The sequence below is a fragment of the Alosa pseudoharengus genome, unplaced genomic scaffold (genome assembly GCF_046254945.1).
Source record: "Alosa pseudoharengus isolate Yale_2024_CS ecotype anadromous, Long Island Sound unplaced genomic scaffold, YU_APseudo_1.1 YU_APseudo_1.1_scf_2, whole genome shotgun sequence".
Taxonomy (NCBI): Eukaryota; Metazoa; Chordata; class Actinopteri; order Clupeiformes; family Clupeidae; genus Alosa; species Alosa pseudoharengus.
Window position 1 is genome coordinate 22,004,309 of NW_027468663.1, and position 27,236 is coordinate 22,031,544.

The 27,236-nt window shown below is 39.2% G+C and overlaps 1 protein-coding gene across 6 annotated transcripts in view; it reads left to right on the forward strand.

Moving 5' to 3' along the window:
- The window catches only part of LOC143135127 (uncharacterized), a 110,378-nt gene that overhangs the window by 59,921 nt on the left and 23,221 nt on the right, over positions 1–27,236 (forward strand). For all 6 annotated transcript variants that reach the window (XM_076295850.1, XM_076295853.1, XM_076295854.1 and 3 more), the window contains 8 exons: positions 1,620–1,682; positions 1,809–1,859; positions 8,919–8,981; positions 9,108–9,158; positions 16,218–16,280; positions 16,407–16,457; positions 23,517–23,579; positions 23,706–23,756. In XM_076295850.1, the coding sequence (XP_076151965.1) occupies positions 1,620–1,682; positions 1,809–1,859; positions 8,919–8,981; positions 9,108–9,158; positions 16,218–16,280; positions 16,407–16,457; positions 23,517–23,579; positions 23,706–23,756 (456 nt within the window). The remainder of the gene's footprint in view (positions 1–1,619; positions 1,683–1,808; positions 1,860–8,918; positions 8,982–9,107; positions 9,159–16,217; positions 16,281–16,406; positions 16,458–23,516; positions 23,580–23,705; positions 23,757–27,236) is intronic.

A 27,236-nucleotide genomic window follows, 5' to 3' on the forward strand; every position in this document is an offset into this window, starting at 1 on the left:
CAGACACGGAGCGCATAGTAGGCCTACTTTCACTTTCTGTGTCGCTATTCATTACGTGAAACGATCAATTAGTAGCAAATCAGAGATCAACTATTACATGGCAGTCGGATCCTTGATTCTCAAACTTTTTTCCTTTCCTGTCGATAGCGGTTGATGTAGAAGCACCTAGGCTATAATTTGACTTCAGCGGTGACAAATCCTGCTGAGAGAGAGAGGCAGCCCCAAAGTGGTCCTACTGTACTCGCGCATGTGTATGTCTCTGCATGGGGTTATTGAAGTCAGAGTTGGTCCGTCCAGTCAATAGTCCCACATTCAGGCTGCTCCATTATTAGATTAACGTCAGACAGCGCTGTAAAATGTGTGGGAATTTCTCGCATTATGATGGCTACAGTTGCGGGACTTTTATTACTATTATGCTCAATGCTTAGTAATAATTTATGCGCAATCCCGCGCTGAAATTTAGGCCCTGGAAATGCACATCTTTTTTTTCTCTCGCTCTCTCGGAGGTGGCCAGCCGAGCATTTGTTCTACTGCCAGCTTGTGCCAATATATCGTCCATAATGCTTCATTGCATTGCTTTCTCCACATATTTAGCATTTACCACATCAGCATTTTTGTTCAGTGAATCTTTTGTAAATTGCTTTACAATTACCGCCAGTCATATAGGCCTATTGCCTGGCTTGCCTCAGCTTCCGTCACATCCTTTTAAAACCGTCTTTTTCTCTATCGTGAGCATTTAATCTGCTGCCAGCTTGTGACTCCACATTGCCCAAAATGCTTGATTGCATTGCATTCTCCACATTTTTAGCTAAATTTGCATGTACTATATCAGCATTTTTGTTCAGTGAATCTTTTGTAAATTGCTTTACAATTACCATCGGGCCTATAGGTCTATCTCTGGCTTGCTTCGGTCATGTCCTTTTAAAACTGCATCTTTTTCTCTATCGTGAGCATTTAATCTGCTGCCAGCTTGTGACTCAACATTGCCCAAAATGCTTGATTGCATTGCATTCTCCACATTTTTAGCTAAATCTGCATGTACCATATCAGCATTTTTGTTCAGTGAATCTTTTGTAAATTGCTTTACAATTACCATCGGGCCTATAGGTCTATCTCTGGCTTGCTTTGGTCATGTCCTTTTAAAACTGCATCTTTTTCTCTCGTGAGCATTTAATCTGCTGCCAGCTTGTGACTCCACATCGCCCAAAATGCTTGTTTGCATTGTATTCTCCACATTTTAGATACATGTTGGTGTACCACATGGCATTTTCTTTCAGTGAATCTTTTGCTTTGCAATTACCTTCCTGCCCTCCTCTTGGCTGCCTTCACTCCTTAGTCTTCATTAAAATGAATCTTTTTGGCCTCAATAATCCAGTTACATAGTCTCTGTTTTTGGTTTTTGATTTTGTGAAATACATTTCTAAATATAGTCGGACTTATAGTCCAGTGCGACTTATATATGTTTTTTCCTGTTCATGACGCATTTTTTGACTGATGCGACTTATACTCAGGAGCGACTTATAGTCCGGAAAATATGGTATTTTATTTATCAAACTTTGTGACGCACTTGATTCCTGGTCTAAATGTGTTTTTTACATCAACTCATATCTGTGTATCAGATCTGAGAAGTCAACTGGATAAGAGTAAGGGAGAAGTGGAGGCACTGAAGCAGCAGATTACAGGTAATGCATATCATGTACATAACATGTCTATTATTACTAGTCACAAGTTATATCAACATATAGGAGCTGTATTGAGCCACAGTGAAGTAAAGAATGTGCCTTATTGTTCTCATATCTGTGTGTCAGACCTGGATAACAGTAAGCGAGAAGTGGAGATACCAAATCAGCAGATTACAGGTAATGCATGTATATATTTATCACATGTATATTACTACTAGTTACAAGTTACATCAGTGTTTCTCAAACTTTTTTTCTAGGGACCCACTTTTTAAAAATGATAGACTATCGAGACCCAACTCGTGACTGTGGTAGTTAACAAACTAGATCAGTGGTTCTCAAACTTTTTCTTTCATTCCCCACTTTGAGGGGGCATTCTCGAGCCCCACCTGTCCCTCATCGCTCTAAGAAAGTGGTAGGTCAAGCTTAAAATTGTCAAATTTATTGAAATAATGACAAGTTCGAAAAATATCCTCTTCAACAGAGTTAAAATCAGCTGGTGCTGCAGATATAATAATAAATAAATACATAACACACATATTTCTGTTTTCCAGCAACATATTAGGAAGCATAGGCCATTATACAGCATTGTACAATATAATGAAATGCCAACATGCTGCATTAAATGGATCCATAATCCAGTCATACTGAGCACTGCTGGTTGGGAAATATTTTTGAAATAAACTTTGCAGGGATGTGATGTAGGCCTACTGTTTAATACATGGGATCACAAGAGTGCCTCCCAATCAGACGTTTCAGCGATTTCTCTCAGAAATCTCAAAGGCATAATACTGTCGCGATCGAGGCGCCTGTCCCATACTCAAGTTTTTTTGGTGAATGCAGTAATCTTATTTGCTAGGTGAGGTAGATGCTTGTCTTTGCCTTGTAACTGGACATTTAACTCAAATGTATCGCTAAGATATATCAAATATATCGCTAAGATAGGCCAGCTTCGTCAAGAAATGTTCATTAGTGAACGTGCTTGCAGATGCAAACATGCGCTCTTCCTCCAAGAAAAGGCTAATCGGAGCTCAAACACGCGCGACAGCACTTTACCTCGGGAAAGCCACCTTGCCTCGCTGTGAAACAGTAGCCTACAGCCTTTTGGTCAGCTACCATCTCTTCGCAAAGTGTGGAGAATAGACGCGCTTTTAAGGGCCGGGTTTTGATGAAATTCACCACTCTCACAACAACGTTCAAATTCTCATGTAGGTCGGGACTAACTAAGCTGCCTTGACACGAGCGCTTCCCTGTGAATAACACAGTGCGTCCATTGCGCATCGGGTGCTACCTGGGCCCAGGCTACAGATAAAAAAAAAATAAAAAAACTCCTGTTTTTCACGTCAGTTCGCGCCCCACCTGGCATGTCTCCGCGACCCACAGTTTGAGAAACGCTGCTATATACTACGGACATGTTTTGGGGGGCCACCCAAAATGAGGTGGCGGGCCGTAGTTTGGGGACCACTGCGCTTGACAATTATGTTGATCAGGGCATATATCTTGGTTTAGGGGCCCACTTACCTCCCACGGAAAACAGTTCAGGCTCAGGATATTTTTCTACTATCACCCCTGTATTTATATCTAGGTCAGCATAGTCCATATTAGGATGTTATTAAATTTTAATTAATTAATTAAATATTAATTGCTCCTCTAAACAATTTCCAATCTAGCTTAGTCTGTAGGCCTAACTGTTGATTATTAACTGGGGTGATATTAAGCAGTGTTGGTCATCTTACTTTAAAAAAGTAATTAGTTACAGTTACAAATTACTTCTGCCAAAAAGTAATTGAGTTAGTAACTCAGTTACCACACTGTAAAAGTAATTAGTTACTCAGCAAAGTAACTGACGTTAATTTGTATGTTCTATAACGCTATTACGTTCTATAACATCTTTAACGTCAAAGACATTTATATTAACTGATTGAAGAATAAAAACATACAGTATTTCAGAACAGTTGGTATTTATTTGAACTTAGATTGCAGCCTGCCATATGATATGCATAGAAATAAAAACATATACAAAATAAATATTGAAAATAAAATTCAAGTGCAAAATTAAGACACACAAATGTAAACTTGGGTAAGAAGAAACAAAGGAAAATCTAGCCATTAATTAGTGCAATTCTGTGTAACTGTATATTAGGCCTACTGCACAATAAACAGAACACTATCTTACTCTTAAATATTCCGTAAGGTAACTAAATTAAATATTGAACATAAATAATATTCACACACTTTGCATTCAAGTACAAAACACAATACCCAAAAATGTAAACTTGGGTAAAAAGAAACCAAGGAAAATTTGGCCTTTAAGTAGTACAATTCTGTACCTGTATGCCATTACACAATAAACAGAGCACTATCCAACTCTTAAATATTCAGTACAGTAACAAAATGAAATATTGAAAATAAATAATGTTCACACACTTTGCATTCAAGTGCAAAACCAAGACACACAACTGTAAACTTGGGTAATAAGAAACATAGTAAAACCTGGCCTTTAATTAGTGCAATTATCTGTATCTGTATAATATTGAACACTAAACAGAGCACTATCCATTTATATCTACTATCTAACTAACTATACTAAAATACTCCTCTCATCTAACGACTGAACCAGTGGTTGTAACGTAGGAGGAGAAGCTTCTCAAATCTTTTGTCTGACAATCTGTTCCTCTTCGGAGAGAAGACAAGCTTGCCCAGGCTGAACAGTCTCTCAACAGGTGCACTAGATGGAGTAGCAGCATTGTAACGTAGTGAAATTTTCTTGATGAGAGAAAATCCACTCAGAGAGTTGAAGTTTTGTGCTGAAGATCTAAAATAGTCTGCCACCTGGTTTTCTGCAGAAGAGGAGGTGTCCTCCTCATCCTCCTCAAAAGAAAAGAAATCGCTCTCTTTGGCTGAATCTGTATGATGTGAAGATGTGCTGGTACCTGGCTGTGGTCCTTCAAGTTCAATCTTCCGGCACTCTGCCAGCAAACTTGCCTTAGCCTTATCCTTCAAGTCCTGTGACCGCAGCCAGCGAAGTTTGAATTTTGGAAGAGTTACGGCAGCAAGTACAGCCTCTTCGTTTCCCAGAACATCAGCAAATCTGGTTTTGATAGCCTGAAATGATAAGAATAATCACATTAAATGTATGTATCCACACAAATCAGTGTTATTATTATTATAATTATTAGAATAATTAGTAGTAGTAGCATTTATTATTATTATTATTATGAGTACTACAGCAGTGTTCACTTAATAAATAATAAAATATTCAATTCAAGTTCTTACTGTGATGATGGCGTCAGGAAGGTCCCTCAGTATTTGCAGGCCAGTTTTAACGGCTTCTGTTTTCAACATTAATGTCTCCATTGTTGGTAGGAGTGTTCCATGAAAGCAATTGTCTTCTCCCTGAAGTATATCTAAAGCAACTGTAAGGGGCTTCATCGCAGTACAGTACTCCTTTAAAAACTGGTGTTCCCTTTCCGTTATTGCTGTTAGTCCTAATTTGGAAGAGATGGTGTTCAGGTCTACCATGGATATTTCAGTGATTCGAGCCAGGGCATCATAGAAGGAATTCCACCGGGTTGTGCAAGGTACAAGCAGCTTTTTTGACACCAACTCATCAACCGTTTCAGTAGCCAAAGTTGAGCGACTGGTCTTATTCCACAGGGCAGTACATTTGGCAGTAGCACTTCTGTACACAGCCTTTGTTGCAATATTTGACAGCAGCCACTTGTCAACATCTGTGCATGAAATTAGGTTTAGTGTGTGTGATGCACATCTCTTGTGGGGGGGCAAAGCTATCACAACATCTCCATCATTATCATCAGCTGCATGTAGAGCTTCATTAATGTCTGTAAATGTCACGTCATCTTCGTCTTCAGAATCACTCTCCTCAAGTGGCTGGTACCTCTTAAATGATTTAACAAAATTAGACCCATTATCAGTCACTGTTGCTGTGATTTTGTGCGTTATCCCATATGTTGAGTGTATATTGTCAAGCTCAACTGCAATGGCGTCATGAGTATGATGCCCCTTAAATCGTCTGCAAGCAAGAGCTGCTTTCTCTCTTTCCATGTTATTTGGATTGATCCAATGTGCTGTCACACCCATGTAACTTTTATTGTGGGCAGTCCAGATGTCTGCTGTTGTAGAAATGTATTCTAATTCCTCAAACATCTTTTTAAGCTCCATATCCATTTTTTCATATTCACTGTCAATGAATTTAGCAAACGTGTTTCTGCACGGTGCAACCCCCCTACCTCCTCCTCGTATTTGTATTTTAGAAAGGATAGCTCTGAACGATTCCGACTCCACGTTGGACAGGGGTAGCATGGGGTAGCTCGGACTCGACTGTATTTGAAAACCAACGGACTCGGTCTCGACCCTTCAAAGACTCGGTCTTGACTCAGACTCGGCATAGGCGGTCTCGTCCCCATCACTAGTCGTAATACTAGTCTTACTTATAGTCCGGTGCGACTTATATACCATATTTTCCGGACTATAAGTCACATTTTTTTTCATAGTTTGGCTTATCTACTTATAGTCAGGTGCGACTTAATTTATATTAACTGACATGAACCCTACATGAAACATTGCTGTCTACAGCCGCGATAGAGCGTTCCTGTGCTGTGCACTTTCAGCCAGAGATTAATGCTTGCGCTATGCCTGAAACACACGTGCATACCTAAATCCTCAAATTATCGCCGGGATTCTATTTATAGCCGGGCCTCAGATTCGGACAAATAAAAGGCAGTATAATTTTGTTTTAATTTAACTCATAAAAGAGCTCTTCTTAATATATTTTATTGTTGGTTGGTGTAAAATTGTTGCCAATTAAAAGTCATTGTCCTACACAATGAGTCTCCAACACTTTTCTCTCAAGCTACCAGTCGCATGCCGCCCCCTTCTGAGCTAGAGACTGAAGCAGTAACCTACATTTAAACACAATTGTTGCTGCCAGGCATCAGCCTACGAATTTTATAAAAAAGTAAATCATGCATAATTTAAAAATAACTAAATTTAGCCTATCTTAGACCTCTTTGGTAATACGGAATAAGGTTTCCCTTAAAGCACAGCACACATCCCATGAATGAATGAAAGTGGATGCCTTATCTCGCAACAAGCGGATGGAAATCCCACCACTCTTTCATACATGAAACTTAATAATGAACCATTAAATACCCCACAGATTTCAGTGGTCATCAGTCCCGATATTTAGCAACATAATCAAACAGTCCAAATGTAAATTAAATCTCGAATTGAACATCTTCTGCTTTTGATAGCCTACCGGTACGCCTATGCCGCTCCAAACGAAAAGTAGGCCTATATCTCACAATAAAACGCAAGAAATAAAGGCCTATAACTGACTCGAATACAAGCCATGGCCCAAATAAAGGTGCTGTGCTTTGCGCAACCTAAATAAAAGACCCCAGACATAATTTGAGGATTTATGATAGTCTGTCTCCTAAACATTCCTCACCCGTTATCTAGACATGCATGAAAAAATTTGAAAACAAGATCCACTGCCATGTAATATTTGATCTCTGTTTTGCTACTAATGATCTTTCACGTAATGAATACACACAGAAAGTGAAAGTAGGCCTACTATGCGCTCCGTGTCTGTAGCTGTCTGTTCACATCCGCAATCGATTATAACGTTCCTCAAATGGAGAACACATCCATGTTCTCTCCTATTATAGGCTGTCATGCTTCTGTGTTTGAAAAATTCCTGACGGTTCCTGATCGCTAAACGTTTGTTTTCCTTTCCTGTCGATAGCGGTTGATGTAGAAGCACCTAGGCTATAATTTGACTTCAGCGGTGACAAATCCTGCTGAGAGAGAGAGGCAGCCCCAAAGTGGTCCTACTGTACTCGCGCATGTGTATGTCTCTGCATGGGGTTATTGAAGTCAGAGTTGGTCCGTCCAGTCAATAGTCCCACATTCAGGCTGCTCCATTATTAGATTAACGTCAGACAGCGCTGTAAAATGTGTGGGAATTTCTCGCATTATGATGGCTACAGTTGCGGGACTTTTATTACTATTATGCTCAATGCTTAGTAATAATTTATGCGCAATCCCGCGCTGAAATTTAGGCCCTGGAAATGCACATCTTTTTTTTCTCTCGCTCTCTCGGAGGTGGCCAGCCGAGCATTTGTTCTACTGCCAGCTTGTGCCAATATATCGTCCATAATGCTTCATTGCATTGCTTTCTCCACATATTTAGCATTTACCACATCAGCATTTTTGTTCAGTGAATCTTTTGTAAATTGCTTTACAATTACCGCCAGTCATATAGGCCTATTGCCTGGCTTGCCTCAGCTTCCGTCACATCCTTTTAAAACCGTCTTTTTCTCTATCGTGAGCATTTAATCTGCTGCCAGCTTGTGACTCCACATTGCCCAAAATGCTTGATTGCATTGCATTCTCCACATTTTTAGCTAAATTTGCATGTACCATATCAGCATTTTTGTTCAGTGAATCTTTTGTAAATTGCTTTACAATTACCATCGGGCCTATAGGTCTATCTCTGGCTTGCTTCGGTCATGTCCTTTTAAAACTGCATCTTTTTCTCTATCGTGAGCATTTAATCTGCTGCCAGCTTGTGACTCAACATTGCCCAAAATGCTTGATTGCATTGCATTCTCCACATTTTTAGCTAAATCTGCATGTACCATATCAGCATTTTTGTTCAGTGAATCTTTTGTAAATTGCTTTACAATTACCATCGGGCCTATAGGTCTATCTCTGGCTTGCTTTGGTCATGTCCTTTTAAAACTGCATCTTTTTCTCTCGTGAGCATTTAATCTGCTGCCAGCTTGTGACTCCACATCGCCCAAAATGCTTGTTTGCATTGTATTCTCCACATTTTAGATACATGTTGGTGTACCACATGGCATTTTCTTTCAGTGAATCTTTTGCTTTGCAATTACCTTCCTGCCCTCCTCTTGGCTGCCTTCACTCCTTAGTCTTCATTAAAATGAATCTTTTTGGCCTCAATAATCCAGTTACATAGTCTCTGTTTTTGGTTTTTGATTTTGTGAAATACATTTCTAAATATAGTCGGACTTATAGTCCAGTGCGACTTATATATGTTTTTTCCTGTTCATGACGCATTTTTTGACTGATGCGACTTATACTCAGGAGCGACTTATAGTCCGGAAAATATGGTATTTTATTTATCAAACTTTGTGACGCACTTGATTCCTGGTCTAAATGTGTTTTTTACATCAACTCATATCTGTGTATCAGATCTGAGAAGTCAACTGGATAAGAGTAAGGGAGAAGTGGAGGCACTGAAGCAGCAGATTACAGGTAATGCATATCATGTACATAACATGTCTATTATTACTAGTCACAAGTTATATCAACATATAGGAGCTGTATTGAGCCACAGTGAAGTAAAGAATGTGCCTTATTGTTCTCATATCTGTGTGTCAGACCTGGATAACAGTAAGCGAGAAGTGGAGATACCAAATCAGCAGATTACAGGTAATGCATGTATATATTTATCACATGTATATTACTACTAGTTACAAGTTACATCAGTGTTTCTCAAACTTTTTTTCTAGGGACCCACTTTTTAAAAATGATAGACTATCGAGACCCAACTCGTGACTGTGGTAGTTAACAAACTAGATCAGTGGTTCTCAAACTTTTTCTTTCATTCCCCACTTTGAGGGGGCATTCTCGAGCCCCACCTGTCCCTCATCGCTCTAAGAAAGTGGTAGGTCAAGCTTAAAATTGTCAAATTTATTGAAATAATGACAAGTTCGAAAAATATCCTCTTCAACAGAGTTAAAATCAGCTGGTGCTGCAGATATAATAATAAATAAATACATAACACACATATTTCTGTTTTCCAGCAACATATTAGGAAGCATAGGCCATTATACAGCATTGTACAATATAATGAAATGCCAACATGCTGCATTAAATGGATCCATAATCCAGTCATACTGAGCACTGCTGGTTGGGAAATATTTTTGAAATAAACTTTGCAGGGATGTGATGTAGGCCTACTGTTTAATACATGGGATCACAAGAGTGCCTCCCAATCAGACGTTTCAGCGATTTCTCTCAGAAATCTCAAAGGCATAATACTGTCGCGATCGAGGCGCCTGTCCCATACTCAAGTTTTTTTGGTGAATGCAGTAATCTTATTTGCTAGGTGAGGTAGATGCTTGTCTTTGCCTTGTAACTGGACATTTAACTCAAATGTATCGCTAAGATATATCAAATATATCGCTAAGATAGGCCAGCTTCGTCAAGAAATGTTCATTAGTGAACGTGCTTGCAGATGCAAACATGCGCTCTTCCTCCAAGAAAAGGCTAATCGGAGCTCAAACACGCGCGACAGCACTTTACCTCGGGAAAGCCACCTTGCCTCGCTGTGAAACAGTAGCCTACAGCCTTTTGGTCAGCTACCATCTCTTCGCAAAGTGTGGAGAATAGACGCGCTTTTAAGGGCCGGGTTTTGATGAAATTCACCACTCTCACAACAACGTTCAAATTCTCATGTAGGTCGGGACTAACTAAGCTGCCTTGACACGAGCGCTTCCCTGTGAATAACACAGTGCGTCCATTGCGCATCGGGTGCTACCTGGGCCCAGGCTACAGATAAAAAAAAAATAAAAAAACTCCTGTTTTTCACGTCAGTTCGCGCCCCACCTGGCATGTCTCCGCGACCCACAGTTTGAGAAACGCTGCTATATACTACGGACATGTTTTGGGGGGCCACCCAAAATGAGGTGGCGGGCCGTAGTTTGGGGACCACTGCGCTTGACAATTATGTTGATCAGGGCATATATCTTGGTTTAGGGGCCCACTTACCTCCCACGGAAAACAGTTCAGGCTCAGGATATTTTTCTACTATCACCCCTGTATTTATATCTAGGTCAGCATAGTCCATATTAGGATGTTATTAAATTTTAATTAATTAATTAAATATTAATTGCTCCTCTAAACAATTTCCAATCTAGCTTAGTCTGTAGGCCTAACTGTTGATTATTAACTGGGGTGATATTAAGCAGTGTTGGTCATCTTACTTTAAAAAAGTAATTAGTTACAGTTACAAATTACTTCTGCCAAAAAGTAATTGAGTTAGTAACTCAGTTACCACACTGTAAAAGTAATTAGTTACTCAGCAAAGTAACTGACGTTAATTTTTATGTTCTATAACGCTATTACGTTCTATAACATCTTTAACGTCAAAGACATTTATATTAACTGATTGAAGAATAAAAACATACAGTATTTCAGAACAGTTGGTATTTATTTGAACTTAGATTGCAGCCTGCCATATGATATGCATAGAAATAAAAACATATACAAAATAAATATTGAAAATAAAATTCAAGTGCAAAATTAAGACACACAAATGTAAACTTGGGTAAGAAGAAACAAAGGAAAATCTAGCCATTAATTAGTGCAATTCTGTGTAACTGTATATTAGGCCTACTGCACAATAAACAGAACACTATCTTACTCTTAAATATTCCGTAAGGTAACTAAATTAAATATTGAACATAAATAATATTCACACACTTTGCATTCAAGTACAAAACACAATACCCAAAAATGTAAACTTGGGTAAAAAGAAACCAAGGAAAATTTGGCCTTTAAGTAGTACAATTCTGTACCTGTATGCCATTACACAATAAACAGAGCACTATCCAACTCTTAAATATTCAGTACAGTAACAAAATGAAATATTGAAAATAAATAATGTTCACACACTTTGCATTCAAGTGCAAAACCAAGACACACAACTGTAAACTTGGGTAATAAGAAACATAGTAAAACCTGGCCTTTAATTAGTGCAATTATCTGTATCTGTATAATATTGAACACTAAACAGAGCACTATCCATTTATATCTACTATCTAACTAACTATACTAAAATACTCCTCTCATCTAACGACTGAACCAGTGGTTGTAACGTAGGAGGAGAAGCTTCTCAAATCTTTTGTCTGACAATCTGTTCCTCTTCGGAGAGAAGACAAGCTTGCCCAGGCTGAACAGTCTCTCAACAGGTGCACTAGATGGAGTAGCAGCATTGTAACGTAGTGAAATTTTCTTGATGAGAGAAAATCCACTCAGAGAGTTGAAGTTTTGTGCTGAAGATCTAAAATAGTCTGCCACCTGGTTTTCTGCAGAAGAGGAGGTGTCCTCCTCATCCTCCTCAAAAGAAAAGAAATCGCTCTCTTTGGCTGAATCTGTATGATGTGAAGATGTGCTGGTACCTGGCTGTGGTCCTTCAAGTTCAATCTTCCGGCACTCTGCCAGCAAACTTGCCTTAGCCTTATCCTTCAAGTCCTGTGACCGCAGCCAGCGAAGTTTGAATTTTGGAAGAGTTACGGCAGCAAGTACAGCCTCTTCGTTTCCCAGAACATCAGCAAATCTGGTTTTGATAGCCTGAAATGATAAGAATAATCACATTAAATGTATGTATCCACACAAATCAGTGTTATTATTATTATAATTATTAGAATAATTAGTAGTAGTAGCATTTATTATTATTATTATTATGAGTACTACAGCAGTGTTCACTTAATAAATAATAAAATATTCAATTCAAGTTCTTACTGTGATGATGGCGTCAGGAAGGTCCCTCAGTATTTGCAGGCCAGTTTTAACGGCTTCTGTTTTCAACATTAATGTCTCCATTGTTGGTAGGAGTGTTCCATGAAAGCAATTGTCTTCTCCCTGAAGTATATCTAAAGCAACTGTAAGGGGCTTCATCGCAGTACAGTACTCCTTTAAAAACTGGTGTTCCCTTTCCGTTATTGCTGTTAGTCCTAATTTGGAAGAGATGGTGTTCAGGTCTACCATGGATATTTCAGTGATTCGAGCCAGGGCATCATAGAAGGAATTCCACCGGGTTGTGCAAGGTACAAGCAGCTTTTTTGACACCAACTCATCAACCGTTTCAGTAGCCAAAGTTGAGCGACTGGTCTTATTCCACAGGGCAGTACATTTGGCAGTAGCACTTCTGTACACAGCCTTTGTTGCAATATTTGACAGCAGCCACTTGTCAACATCTGTGCATGAAATTAGGTTTAGTGTGTGTGATGCACATCTCTTGTGGGGGGGCAAAGCTATCACAACATCTCCATCATTATCATCAGCTGCATGTAGAGCTTCATTAATGTCTGTAAATGTCACGTCATCTTCGTCTTCAGAATCACTCTCCTCAAGTGGCTGGTACCTCTTAAATGATTTAACAAAATTAGACCCATTATCAGTCACTGTTGCTGTGATTTTGTGCGTTATCCCATATGTTGAGTGTATATTGTCAAGCTCAACTGCAATGGCGTCATGAGTATGATGCCCCTTAAATCGTCTGCAAGCAAGAGCTGCTTTCTCTCTTTCCATGTTATTTGGATTGATCCAATGTGCTGTCACACCCATGTAACTTTTATTGTGGGCAGTCCAGATGTCTGCTGTTGTAGAAATGTATTCTAATTCCTCAAACATCTTTTTAAGCTCCATATCCATTTTTTCATATTCACTGTCAATGAATTTAGCAAACGTGTTTCTGCACGGTGCAACCCCCCTACCTCCTCCTCGTATTTGTATTTTAGAAAGGATAGCTCTGAACGATTCCGACTCCACGTTGGACAGGGGTAGCATGGGGTAGCTCGGACTCGACTGTATTTGAAAACCAACGGACTCGGTCTCGACCCTTCAAAGACTCGGTCTTGACTCAGACTCGGCATAGGCGGTCTCGTCCCCATCACTAGTCGTAATACTAGTCTTACTTATAGTCCGGTGCGACTTATATACCATATTTTCCGGACTATAAGTCACATTTTTTTTCATAGTTTGGCTTATCTACTTATAGTCAGGTGCGACTTAATTTATATTAACTGACATGAACCCTACATGAAACATTGCTGTCTACAGCCGCGATAGAGCGTTCCTGTGCTGTGCACTTTCAGCCAGAGATTAATGCTTGCGCTATGCCTGAAACACACGTGCATACCTAAATCCTCAAATTATCGCCGGGATTCTATTTATAGCCGGGCCTCAGATTCGGACAAATAAAAGGCAGTATAATTTTGTTTTAATTTAACTCATAAAAGAGCTCTTCTTAATATATTTTATTGTTGGTTGGTGTAAAATTGTTGCCAATTAAAAGTCATTGTCCTACACAATGAGTCTCCAACACTTTTCTCTCAAGCTACCAGTCGCATGCCGCCCCCTTCTGAGCTAGAGACTGAAGCAGTAACCTACATTTAAACACAATTGTTGCTGCCAGGCATCAGCCTACGAATTTTATAAAAAAGTAAATCATGCATAATTTAAAAATAACTAAATTTAGCCTATCTTAGACCTCTTTGGTAATACGGAATAAGGTTTCCCTTAAAGCACAGCACACATCCCATGAATGAATGAAAGTGGATGCCTTATCTCGCAACAAGCGGATGGAAATCCCACCACTCTTTCATACATGAAACTTAATAATGAACCATTAAATACCCCACAGATTTCAGTGGTCATCAGTCCCGATATTTAGCAACATAATCAAACAGTCCAAATGTAAATTAAATCTCGAATTGAACATCTTCTGCTTTTGATAGCCTACCGGTACGCCTATGCCGCTCCAAACGAAAAGTAGGCCTATATCTCACAATAAAACGCAAGAAATAAAGGCCTATAACTGACTCGAATACAAGCCATGGCCCAAATAAAGGTGCTGTGCTTTGCGCAACCTAAATAAAAGACCCCAGACATAATTTGAGGATTTATGATAGTCTGTCTCCTAAACATTCCTCACCCGTTATCTAGACATGCATGAAAAAATTTGAAAACAAGATCCACTGCCATGTAATATTTGATCTCTGTTTTGCTACTAATGATCTTTCACGTAATGAATACACACAGAAAGTGAAAGTAGGCCTACTATGCGCTCCGTGTCTGTAGCTGTCTGTTCACATCCGCAATCGATTATAACGTTCCTCAAATGGAGAACACATCCATGTTCTCTCCTATTATAGGCTGTCATGCTTCTGTGTTTGAAAAATTCCTGACGGTTCCTGATCGCTAAACGTTTGTTTTCCTTTCCTGTCGATAGCGGTTGATGTAGAAGCACCTAGGCTATAATTTGACTTCAGCGGTGACAAATCCTGCTGAGAGAGAGAGGCAGCCCCAAAGTGGTCCTACTGTACTCGCGCATGTGTATGTCTCTGCATGGGGTTATTGAAGTCAGAGTTGGTCCGTCCAGTCAATAGTCCCACATTCAGGCTGCTCCATTATTAGATTAACGTCAGACAGCGCTGTAAAATGTGTGGGAATTTCTCGCATTATGATGGCTACAGTTGCGGGACTTTTATTACTATTATGCTCAATGCTTAGTAATAATTTATGCGCAATCCCGCGCTGAAATTTAGGCCCTGGAAATGCACATCTTTTTTTTCTCTCGCTCTCTCGGAGGTGGCCAGCCGAGCATTTGTTCTACTGCCAGCTTGTGCCAATATATCGTCCATAATGCTTCATTGCATTGCTTTCTCCACATATTTAGCATTTACCACATCAGCATTTTTGTTCAGTGAATCTTTTGTAAATTGCTTTACAATTACCGCCAGTCATATAGGCCTATTGCCTGGCTTGCCTCAGCTTCCGTCACATCCTTTTAAAACCGTCTTTTTCTCTATCGTGAGCATTTAATCTGCTGCCAGCTTGTGACTCCACATTGCCCAAAATGCTTGATTGCATTGCATTCTCCACATTTTTAGCTAAATTTGCATGTACCATATCAGCATTTTTGTTCAGTGAATCTTTTGTAAATTGCTTTACAATTACCATCGGGCCTATAGGTCTATCTCTGGCTTGCTTCGGTCATGTCCTTTTAAAACTGCATCTTTTTCTCTATCGTGAGCATTTAATCTGCTGCCAGCTTGTGACTCAACATTGCCCAAAATGCTTGATTGCATTGCATTCTCCACATTTTTAGCTAAATCTGCATGTACCATATCAGCATTTTTGTTCAGTGAATCTTTTGTAAATTGCTTTACAATTACCATCGGGCCTATAGGTCTATCTCTGGCTTGCTTTGGTCATGTCCTTTTAAAACTGCATCTTTTTCTCTCGTGAGCATTTAATCTGCTGCCAGCTTGTGACTCCACATCGCCCAAAATGCTTGTTTGCATTGTATTCTCCACATTTTAGATACATGTTGGTGTACCACATGGCATTTTCTTTCAGTGAATCTTTTGCTTTGCAATTACCTTCCTGCCCTCCTCTTGGCTGCCTTCACTCCTTAGTCTTCATTAAAATGAATCTTTTTGGCCTCAATAATCCAGTTACATAGTCTCTGTTTTTGGTTTTTGATTTTGTGAAATACATTTCTAAATATAGTCGGACTTATAGTCCAGTGCGACTTATATATGTTTTTTCCTGTTCATGACGCATTTTTTGACTGATGCGACTTATACTCAGGAGCGACTTATAGTCCGGAAAATATGGTATTTTATTTATCAAACTTTGTGACGCACTTGATTCCTGGTCTAAATGTGTTTTTTACATCAACTCATATCTGTGTATCAGATCTGAGAAGTCAACTGGATAAGAGTAAGGGAGAAGTGGAGGCACTGAAGCAGCAGATTACAGGTAATGCATATCATGTACATAACATGTCTATTATTACTAGTCACAAGTTATATCAACATATAGGAGCTGTATTGAGCCACAGTGAAGTAAAGAATGTGCCTTATTGTTCTCATATCTGTGTGTCAGACCTGGATAACAGTAAGCGAGAAGTGGAGATACCAAATCAGCAGATTACAGGTAATGCATGTATATATTTATCACATGTATATTACTACTAGTTACAAGTTACATCAGTGTTTCTCAAACTTTTTTTCTAGGGACCCACTTTTTAAAAATGATAGACTATCGAGACCCAACTCGTGACTGTGGTAGTTAACAAACTAGATCAGTGGTTCTCAAACTTTTTCTTTCATTCCCCACTTTGAGGGGGCATTCTCGAGCCCCACCTGTCCCTCATCGCTCTAAGAAAGTGGTAGGTCAAGCTTAAAATTGTCAAATTTATTGAAATAATGACAAGTTCGAAAAATATCCTCTTCAACAGAGTTAAAATCAGCTGGTGCTGCAGATATAATAATAAATAAATACATAACACACATATTTCTGTTTTCCAGCAACATATTAGGAAGCATAGGCCATTATACAGCATTGTACAATATAATGAAATGCCAACATGCTGCATTAAATGGATCCATAATCCAGTCATACTGAGCACTGCTGGTTGGGAAATATTTTTGAAATAAACTTTGCAGGGATGTGATGTAGGCCTACTGTTTAATACATGGGATCACAAGAGTGCCTCCCAATCAGACGTTTCAGCGATTTCTCTCAGAAATCTCAAAGGCATAATACTGTCGCGATCGAGGCGCCTGTCCCATACTCAAGTTTTTTTGGTGAATGCAGTAATCTTATTTGCTAGGTGAGGTAGATGCTTGTCTTTGCCTTGTAACTGGACATTTAACTCAAATGTATCGCTAAGATATATCAAATATATCGCTAAGATAGGCCAGCTTCGTCAAGAAATGTTCATTAGTGAACGTGCTTGCAGATGCAAACATGCGCTCTTCCTCCAAGAAAAGGCTAATCGGAGCTCAAACACGCGCGACAGCACTTTACCTCGGGAAAGCCACCTTGCCTCGCTGTGAAACAGTAGCCTACAGCCTTTTGGTCAGCTACCATCTCTTCGCAAAGTGTGGAGAATAGACGCGCTTTTAAGGGCCGGGTTTTGATGAAATTCACCACTCTCACAACAACGTTCAAATTCTCATGTAGGTCGGGACTAACTAAGCTGCCTTGACACGAGCGCTTCCCTGTGAATAACACAGTGCGTCCATTGCGCATCGGGTGCTACCTGGGCCCAGGCTACAGATAAAAAAAAAATAAAAAAACTCCTGTTTTTCACGTCAGTTCGCGCCCCACCTGGCATGTCTCCGCGACCCACAGTTTGAGAAACGCTGCTATATACTACGGACATGTTTTGGGGGGCCACCCAAAATGAGGTGGCGGGCCGTAGTTTGGGGACCACTGCGCTTGACAATTATGTTGATCAGGGCATATATCTTGGTTTAGGGGCCCACTTACCTCCCACGGAAAACAGTTCAGGCTCAGGATATTTTTCTACTATCACCCCTGTATTTATATCTAGGTCAGCATAGTCCATATTAGGATGTTATTAAATTTTAATTAATTAATTAAATATTAATTGCTCCTCTAAACAATTTCCAATCTAGCTTAGTCTGTAGGCCTAACTGTTGATTATTAACTGGGGTGATATTAAGCAGTGTTGGTCATCTTACTTTAAAAAAGTAATTAGTTACAGTTACAAATTACTTCTGCCAAAAAGTAATTGAGTTAGTAACTCAGTTACCACACTGTAAAAGTAATTAGTTACTCAGCAAAGTAACTGACGTTAATTTTTATGTTCTATAACGCTATTACGTTCTATAACATCTTTAACGTCAAAGACATTTATATTAACTGATTGAAGAATAAAAACATACAGTATTTCAGAACAGTTGGTATTTATTTGAACTTAGATTGCAGCCTGCCATATGATATGCATAGAAATAAAAACATATACAAAATAAATATTGAAAATAAAATTCAAGTGCAAAATTAAGACACACAAATGTAAACTTGGGTAAGAAGAAACAAAGGAAAATCTAGCCATTAATTAGTGCAATTCTGTGTAACTGTATATTAGGCCTACTGCACAATAAACAGAACACTATCTTACTCTTAAATATTCCGTAAGGTAACTAAATTAAATATTGAACATAAATAATATTCACACACTTTGCATTCAAGTACAAAACACAATACCCAAAAATGTAAACTTGGGTAAAAAGAAACCAAGGAAAATTTGGCCTTTAAGTAGTACAATTCTGTACCTGTATGCCATTACACAATAAACAGAGCACTATCCAACTCTTAAATATTCAGTACAGTAACAAAATGAAATATTGAAAATAAATAATGTTCACACACTTTGCATTCAAGTGCAAAACCAAGACACACAACTGTAAACTTGGGTAATAAGAAACATAGTAAAACCTGGCCTTTAATTAGTGCAATTATCTGTATCTGTATAATATTGAACACTAAACAGAGCACTATCCATTTATATCTACTATCTAACTAACTATACTAAAATACTCCTCTCATCTAACGACTGAACCAGTGGTTGTAACGTAGGAGGAGAAGCTTCTCAAATCTTTTGTCTGACAATCTGTTCCTCTTCGGAGAGAAGACAAGCTTGCCCAGGCTGAACAGTCTCTCAACAGGTGCACTAGATGGAGTAGCAGCATTGTAACGTAGTGAAATTTTCTTGATGAGAGAAAATCCACTCAGAGAGTTGAAGTTTTGTGCTGAAGATCTAAAATAGTCTGCCACCTGGTTTTCTGCAGAAGAGGAGGTGTCCTCCTCATCCTCCTCAAAAGAAAAGAAATCGCTCTCTTTGGCTGAATCTGTATGATGTGAAGATGTGCTGGTACCTGGCTGTGGTCCTTCAAGTTCAATCTTCCGGCACTCTGCCAGCAAACTTGCCTTAGCCTTATCCTTCAAGTCCTGTGACCGCAGCCAGCGAAGTTTGAATTTTGGAAGAGTTACGGCAGCAAGTACAGCCTCTTCGTTTCCCAGAACATCAGCAAATCTGGTTTTGATAGCCTGAAATGATAAGAATAATCACATTAAATGTATGTATCCACACAAATCAGTGTTATTATTATTATAATTATTAGAATAATTAGTAGTAGTAGCATTTATTATTATTATTATTATGAGTACTACAGCAGTGTTCACTTAATAAATAATAAAATATTCAATTCAAGTTCTTACTGTGATGATGGCGTCAGGAAGGTCCCTCAGTATTTGCAGGCCAGTTTTAACGGCTTCTGTTTTCAACATTAATGTCTCCATTGTTGGTAGGAGTGTTCCATGAAAGCAATTGTCTTCTCCCTGAAGTATATCTAAAGCAACTGTAAGGGGCTTCATCGCAGTACAGTACTCCTTTAAAAACTGGTGTTCCCTTTCCGTTATTGCTGTTAGTCCTAATTTGGAAGAGATGGTGTTCAGGTCTACCATGGATATTTCAGTGATTCGAGCCAGGGCATCATAGAAGGAATTCCACCGGGTTGTGCAAGGTACAAGCAGCTTTTTTGACACCAACTCATCAACCGTTTCAGTAGCCAAAGTTGAGCGACTGGTCTTATTCCACAGGGCAGTACATTTGGCAGTAGCACTTCTGTACACAGCCTTTGTTGCAGTATTTGACAGCAGCCACTTGTCAACATCTGTGCATGAAATTAGGTTTAGTGTGTGTGATGCACATCTCTTGTGGGGGGGCAAAGCTATCACAACATCTCCATCATTATCATCAGCTGCATGTAGAGCTTCATTAATGTCTGTAAATGTCACGTCATCTTCGTCTTCAGAATCACTCTCCTCAAGTGGCTGGTACCTCTTAAATGATTTAACAAAATTAGACCCATTATCAGTCACTGTTGCTGTGATTTTGTGCGTTATCCCATATGTTGAGTGTATATTGTCAAGCTCAACTGCAATGGCGTCATGAGTATGATGCCCCTTAAATCGTCTGCAAGCAAGAGCTGCTTTCTCTCTTTCCATGTTATTTGGATTGATCCAATGTGCTGTCACACCCATGTAACTTTTATTGTGGGCAGTCCAGATGTCTGCTGTTGTAGAAATGTATTCTAATTCCTCAAACATCTTTTTAAGCTCCATATCCATTTTTTCATATTCACTGTCAATGAATTTAGCAAACGTGTTTCTGCACGGTGCAACCCCCCTACCTCCTCCTCGTATTTGTATTTTAGAAAGGATAGCTCTGAACGATTCCGACTCCACGTTGGACAGGGGTAGCATGGGGTAGCTCGGACTCGACTGTATTTGAAAACCAACGGACTCGGTCTCGACCCTTCAAAGACTCGGTCTTGACTCAGACTCGGCATAGGCGGTCTCGTCCCCATCACTAGTCGTAATGCTAGTCTTACTTATAGTCCGGTGCGACTTATATACCATATTTTCCGGACTATAAGTCACATTTTTTTTCATAGTTTGGCTTATCTACTTATAGTCAGGTGCGACTTAATTTATATTAACTGACATGAACCCTACATGAAACATTGCTGTCTACAGCCGCGATAGAGCGTTCCTGTGCTGTGCACTTTCAGCCAGAGATTAATGCTTGCGCTATGCCTGAAACACACGTGCATACCTAAATCCTCAAATTATCGCCGGGATTCTATTTATAGCCGGGCCTCAGATTCGGACAAATAAAAGGCAGTATAATTTTGTTTTAATTTAACTCATAAAAGAGCTCTTCTTAATATATTTTATTGTTGGTTGGTGTAAAATTGTTGCCAATTAAAAGTCATTGTCCTACACAATGAGTCTCCAACACTTTTCTCTCAAGCTACCAGTCGCATGCCGCCCCCTTCTGAGCTAGAGACTGAAGCAGTAACCTACATTTAAACACAATTGTTGCTGCCAGGCATCAGCCTACGAATTTTATAAAAAAGTAAATCATGCATAATTTAAAAATAACTAAATTTAGCCTATCTTAGACCTCTTTGGTAATACGGAATAAGGTTTCCCTTAAAGCACAGCACACATCCCATGAATGAATGAAAGTGGATGCCTTATCTCGCAACAAGCGGATGGAAATCCCACCACTCTTTCATACATGAAACTTAATAATGAACCATTAAATACCCCACAGATTTCAGTGGTCATCAGTCCCGATATTTAGCAACATAATCAAACAGTCCAAATGTAAATTAAATCTCGAATTGAACATCTTCTGCTTTTGATAGCCTACCGGTACGCCTATGCCGCTCCAAACGAAAAGTAGGCCTATATCTCACAATAAAACGCAAGAAATAAAGGCCTATAACTGACTCGAATACAAGCCATGGCCCAAATAAAGGTGCTGTGCTTTGCGCAACCTAAATAAAAGACCCCAGACATAATTTGAGGATTTATGATAGTCTGTCTCCTAAACATTCCTCACCCGTTATCTAGACATGCATGAAAAAATTTGAAAACAAGATCCACTGCCATGTAATATTTGATCTCTGTTTTGCTACTAATGATCTTTCACGTAATGAATACACACAGAAAGTGAAAGTAGGCCTACTATGCGCTCCGTGTCTGTAGCTGTCTGTTCACATCCGCAATCGATTATAACGTTCCTCAAATGGAGAACACATCCATGTTCTCTCCTATTATAGGCTGTCATGCTTCTGTGTTTGAAAAATTCCTGACGGTTCCTGATCGCTAAACGTTTGTTTTCCTTTCCTGTCGATAGCGGTTGATGTAGAAGCACCTAGGCTATAATTTGACTTCAGCGGTGACAAATCCTGCTGAGAGAGAGAGGCAGCCCCAAAGTGGTCCTACTGTACTCGCGCATGTGTATGTCTCTGCATGGGGTTATTGAAGTCAGAGTTGGTCCGTCCAGTCAATAGTCCCACATTCAGGCTGCTCCATTATTAGATTAACGTCAGACAGCGCTGTAAAATGTGTGGGAATTTCTCGCATTATGATGGCTACAGTTGCGGGACTTTTATTACTATTATGCTCAATGCTTAGTAATAATTTATGCGCAATCCCGCGCTGAAATTTAGGCCCTGGAAATGCACATCTTTTTTTTCTCTCGCTCTCTCGGAGGTGGCCAGCCGAGCATTTGTTCTACTGCCAGCTTGTGCCAATATATCGTCCATAATGCTTCATTGCATTGCTTTCTCCACATATTTAGCATTTACCACATCAGCATTTTTGTTCAGTGAATCTTTTGTAAATTGCTTTACAATTACCGCCAGTCATATAGGCCTATTGCCTGGCTTGCCTCAGCTTCCGTCACATCCTTTTAAAACCGTCTTTTTCTCTATCGTGAGCATTTAATCTGCTGCCAGCTTGTGACTCCACATTGCCCAAAATGCTTGATTGCATTGCATTCTCCACATTTTTAGCTAAATTTGCATGTACCATATCAGCATTTTTGTTCAGTGAATCTTTTGTAAATTGCTTTACAATTACCATCGGGCCTATAGGTCTATCTCTGGCTTGCTTCGGTCATGTCCTTTTAAAACTGCATCTTTTTCTCTATCGTGAGCATTTAATCTGCTGCCAGCTTGTGACTCAACATTGCCCAAAATGCTTGATTGCATTGCATTCTCCACATTTTTAGCTAAATCTGCATGTACCATATCAGCATTTTTGTTCAGTGAATCTTTTGTAAATTGCTTTACAATTACCATCGGGCCTATAGGTCTATCTCTGGCTTGCTTTGGTCATGTCCTTTTAAAACTGCATCTTTTTCTCTCGTGAGCATTTAATCTGCTGCCAGCTTGTGACTCCACATCGCCCAAAATGCTTGTTTGCATTGTATTCTCCACATTTTAGATACATGTTGGTGTACCACATGGCATTTTCTTTCAGTGAATCTTTTGCTTTGCAATTACCTTCCTGCCCTCCTCTTGGCTGCCTTCACTCCTTAGTCTTCATTAAAATGAATCTTTTTGGCCTCAATAATCCAGTTACATAGTCTCTGTTTTTGGTTTTTGATTTTGTGAAATACATTTCTAAATATAGTCGGACTTATAGTCCAGTGCGACTTATATATGTTTTTTCCTGTTCATGACGCATTTTTTGACTGATGCGACTTATACTCAGGAGCGACTTATAGTCCGGAAAATATGGTATTTTATTTATCAAACTTTGTGACGCACTTGATTCCTGGTCTAAATGTGTTTTTTACATCAACTCATATCTGTGTATCAGATCTGAGAAGTCAACTGGATAAGAGTAAGGGAGAAGTGGAGGCACTGAAGCAGCAGATTACAGGTAATGCATATCATGTACATAACATGTCTATTATTACTAGTCACAAGTTATATCAACATATAGGAGCTGTATTGAGCCACAGTGAAGTAAAGAATGTGCCTTATTGTTCTCATATCTGTGTGTCAGACCTGGATAACAGTAAGCGAGAAGTGGAGATACCAAATCAGCAGATTACAGGTAATGCATGTATATATTTATCACATGTATATTACTACTAGTTACAAGTTACATCAGTGTTTCTCAAACTTTTTTTCTAGGGACCCACTTTTTAAAAATGATAGACTATCGAGACCCAACTCGTGACTGTGGTAGTTAACAAACTAGATCAGTGGTTCTCAAACTTTTTCTTTCATTCCCCACTTTGAGGGGGCATTCTCGAGCCCCACCTGTCCCTCATCGCTCTAAGAAAGTGGTAGGTCAAGCTTAAAATTGTCAAATTTATTGAAATAATGACAAGTTCGAAATATATCCTCTTCAACAGAGTTAAAATCAGCTGGTGCTGCAGATATAATAATAAATAAATACATAACACACATATTTCTGTTTTCCAGCAACATATTAGGAAGCATAGGCCATTATACAGCATTGTACAATATAATGAAATGCCAACATGCTGCATTAAATGGATCCATAATCCAGTCATACTGAGCACTGCTGGTTGGGAAATATTTTTGAAATAAACTTTGCAGGGATGTGATGTAGGCCTACTGTTTAATACATGGGATCACAAGAGTGCCTCCCAATCAGACGTTTCAGCGATTTCTCTCAGAAATCTCAAAGGCATAATACTGTCGCGATCGAGGCGCCTGTCCCATACTCAAGTTTTTTTGGTGAATGCAGTAATCTTATTTGCTAGGTGAGGTAGATGCTTGTCTTTGCCTTGTAACTGGACATTTAACTCAAATGTATCGCTAAGATATATCAAATATATCGCTAAGATAGGCCAGCTTCGTCAAGAAATGTTCATTAGTGAACGTGCTTGCAGATGCAAACATGCGCTCTTCCTCCAAGAAAAGGCTAATCGGAGCTCAAACACGCGCGACAGCACTTTACCTCGGGAAAGCCACCTTGCCTCGCTGTGAAACAGTAGCCTACAGCCTTTTGGTCAGCTACCATCTCTTCGCAAAGTGTGGAGAATAGACGCGCTTTTAAGGGCCGGGTTTTGATGAAATTCACCACTCTCACAACAACGTTCAAATTCTCATGTAGGTCGGGACTAACTAAGCTGCCTTGACACGAGCGCTTCCCTGTGAATAACACAGTGCGTCCATTGCGCATCGGGTGCTACCTGGGCCCAGGCTACAGATAAAAAAAAAATAAAAAAACTCCTGTTTTTCACGTCAGTTCGCGCCCCACCTGGCATGTCTCCGCGACCCACAGTTTGAGAAACGCTGCTATATACTACGGACATGTTTTGGGGGGCCACCCAAAATGAGGTGGCGGGCCGTAGTTTGGGGACCACTGCGCTTGACAATTATGTTGATCAGGGCATATATCTTGGTTTAGGGGCCCACTTACCTCCCACGGAAAACAGTTCAGGCTCAGGATATTTTTCTACTATCACCCCTGTATTTATATCTAGGTCAGCATAGTCCATATTAGGATGTTATTAAATTTTAATTAATTAATTAAATATTAATTGCTCCTCTAAACAATTTCCAATCTAGCTTAGTCTGTAGGCCTAACTGTTGATTATTAACTGGGGTGATATTAAGCAGTGTTGGTCATCTTACTTTAAAAAAGTAATTAGTTACAGTTACAAATTACTTCTGCCAAAAAGTAATTGAGTTAGTAACTCAGTTACCACACTGTAAAAGTAATTAGTTACTCAGCAAAGTAACTGACGTTAATTTTTATGTTCTATAACGCTATTACGTTCTATAACATCTTTAACGTCAAAGACATTTATATTAACTGATTGAAGAATAAAAACATACAGTATTTCAGAACAGTTGGTATTTATTTGAACTTAGATTGCAGCCTGCCATATGATATGCATAGAAATAAAAACATATACAAAATAAATATTGAAAATAAAATTCAAGTGCAAAATTAAGACACACAAATGTAAACTTGGGTAAGAAGAAACAAAGGAAAATCTAGCCATTAATTAGTGCAATTCTGTGTAACTGTATATTAGGCCTACTGCACAATAAACAGAACACTATCTTACTCTTAAATATTCCGTAAGGTAACTAAATTAAATATTGAACATAAATAATATTCACACACTTTGCATTCAAGTACAAAACACAATACCCAAAAATGTAAACTTGGGTAAAAAGAAACCAAGGAAAATTTGGCCTTTAAGTAGTACAATTCTGTACCTGTATGCCATTACACAATAAACAGAGCACTATCCAACTCTTAAATATTCAGTACAGTAACAAAATGAAATATTGAAAATAAATAATGTTCACACACTTTGCATTCAAGTGCAAAACCAAGACACACAACTGTAAACTTGGGTAATAAGAAACATAGTAAAACCTGGCCTTTAATTAGTGCAATTATCTGTATCTGTATAATATTGAACACTAAACAGAGCACTATCCATTTATATCTACTATCTAACTAACTATACTAAAATACTCCTCTCATCTAACGACTGAACCAGTGGTTGTAACGTAGGAGGAGAAGCTTCTCAAATCTTTTGTCTGACAATCTGTTCCTCTTCGGAGAGAAGACAAGCTTGCCCAGGCTGAACAGTCTCTCAACAGGTGCACTAGATGGAGTAGCAGCATTGTAACGTAGTGAAATTTTCTTGATGAGAGAAAATCCACTCAGAGAGTTGAAGTTTTGTGCTGAAGATCTAAAATAGTCTGCCACCTGGTTTTCTGCAGAAGAGGAGGTGTCCTCCTCATCCTCCTCAAAAGAAAAGAAATCGCTCTCTTTGGCTGAATCTGTATGATGTGAAGATGTGCTGGTACCTGGCTGTGGTCCTTCAAGTTCAATCTTCCGGCACTCTGCCAGCAAACTTGCCTTAGCCTTATCCTTCAAGTCCTGTGACCGCAGCCAGCGAAGTTTGAATTTTGGAAGAGTTACGGCAGCAAGTACAGCCTCTTCGTTTCCCAGAACATCAGCAAATCTGGTTTTGATAGCCTGAAATGATAAGAATAATCACATTAAATGTATGTATCCACACAAATCAGTGTTATTATTATTATAATTATTAGAATAATTAGTAGTAGTAGCATTTATTATTATTATTATTATGAGTACTACAGCAGTGTTCACTTAATAAATAATAAAATATTCAATTCAAGTTCTTACTGTGATGATGGCGTCAGGAAGGTCCCTCAGTATTTGCAGGCCAGTTTTAACGGCTTCTGTTTTCAACATTAATGTCTCCATTGTTGGTAGGAGTGTTCCATGAAAGCAATTGTCTTCTCCCTGAAGTATATCTAAAGCAACTGTAAGGGGCTTCATCGCAGTACAGTACTCCTTTAAAAACTGGTGTTCCCTTTCCGTTATTGCTGTTAGTCCTAATTTGGAAGAGATGGTGTTCAGGTCTACCATGGATATTTCAGTGATTCGAGCCAGGGCATCATAGAAGGAATTCCACCGGGTTGTGCAAGGTACAAGCAGCTTTTTTGACACCAACTCATCAACCGTTTCAGTAGCCAAAGTTGAGCGACTGGTCTTATTCCACAGGGC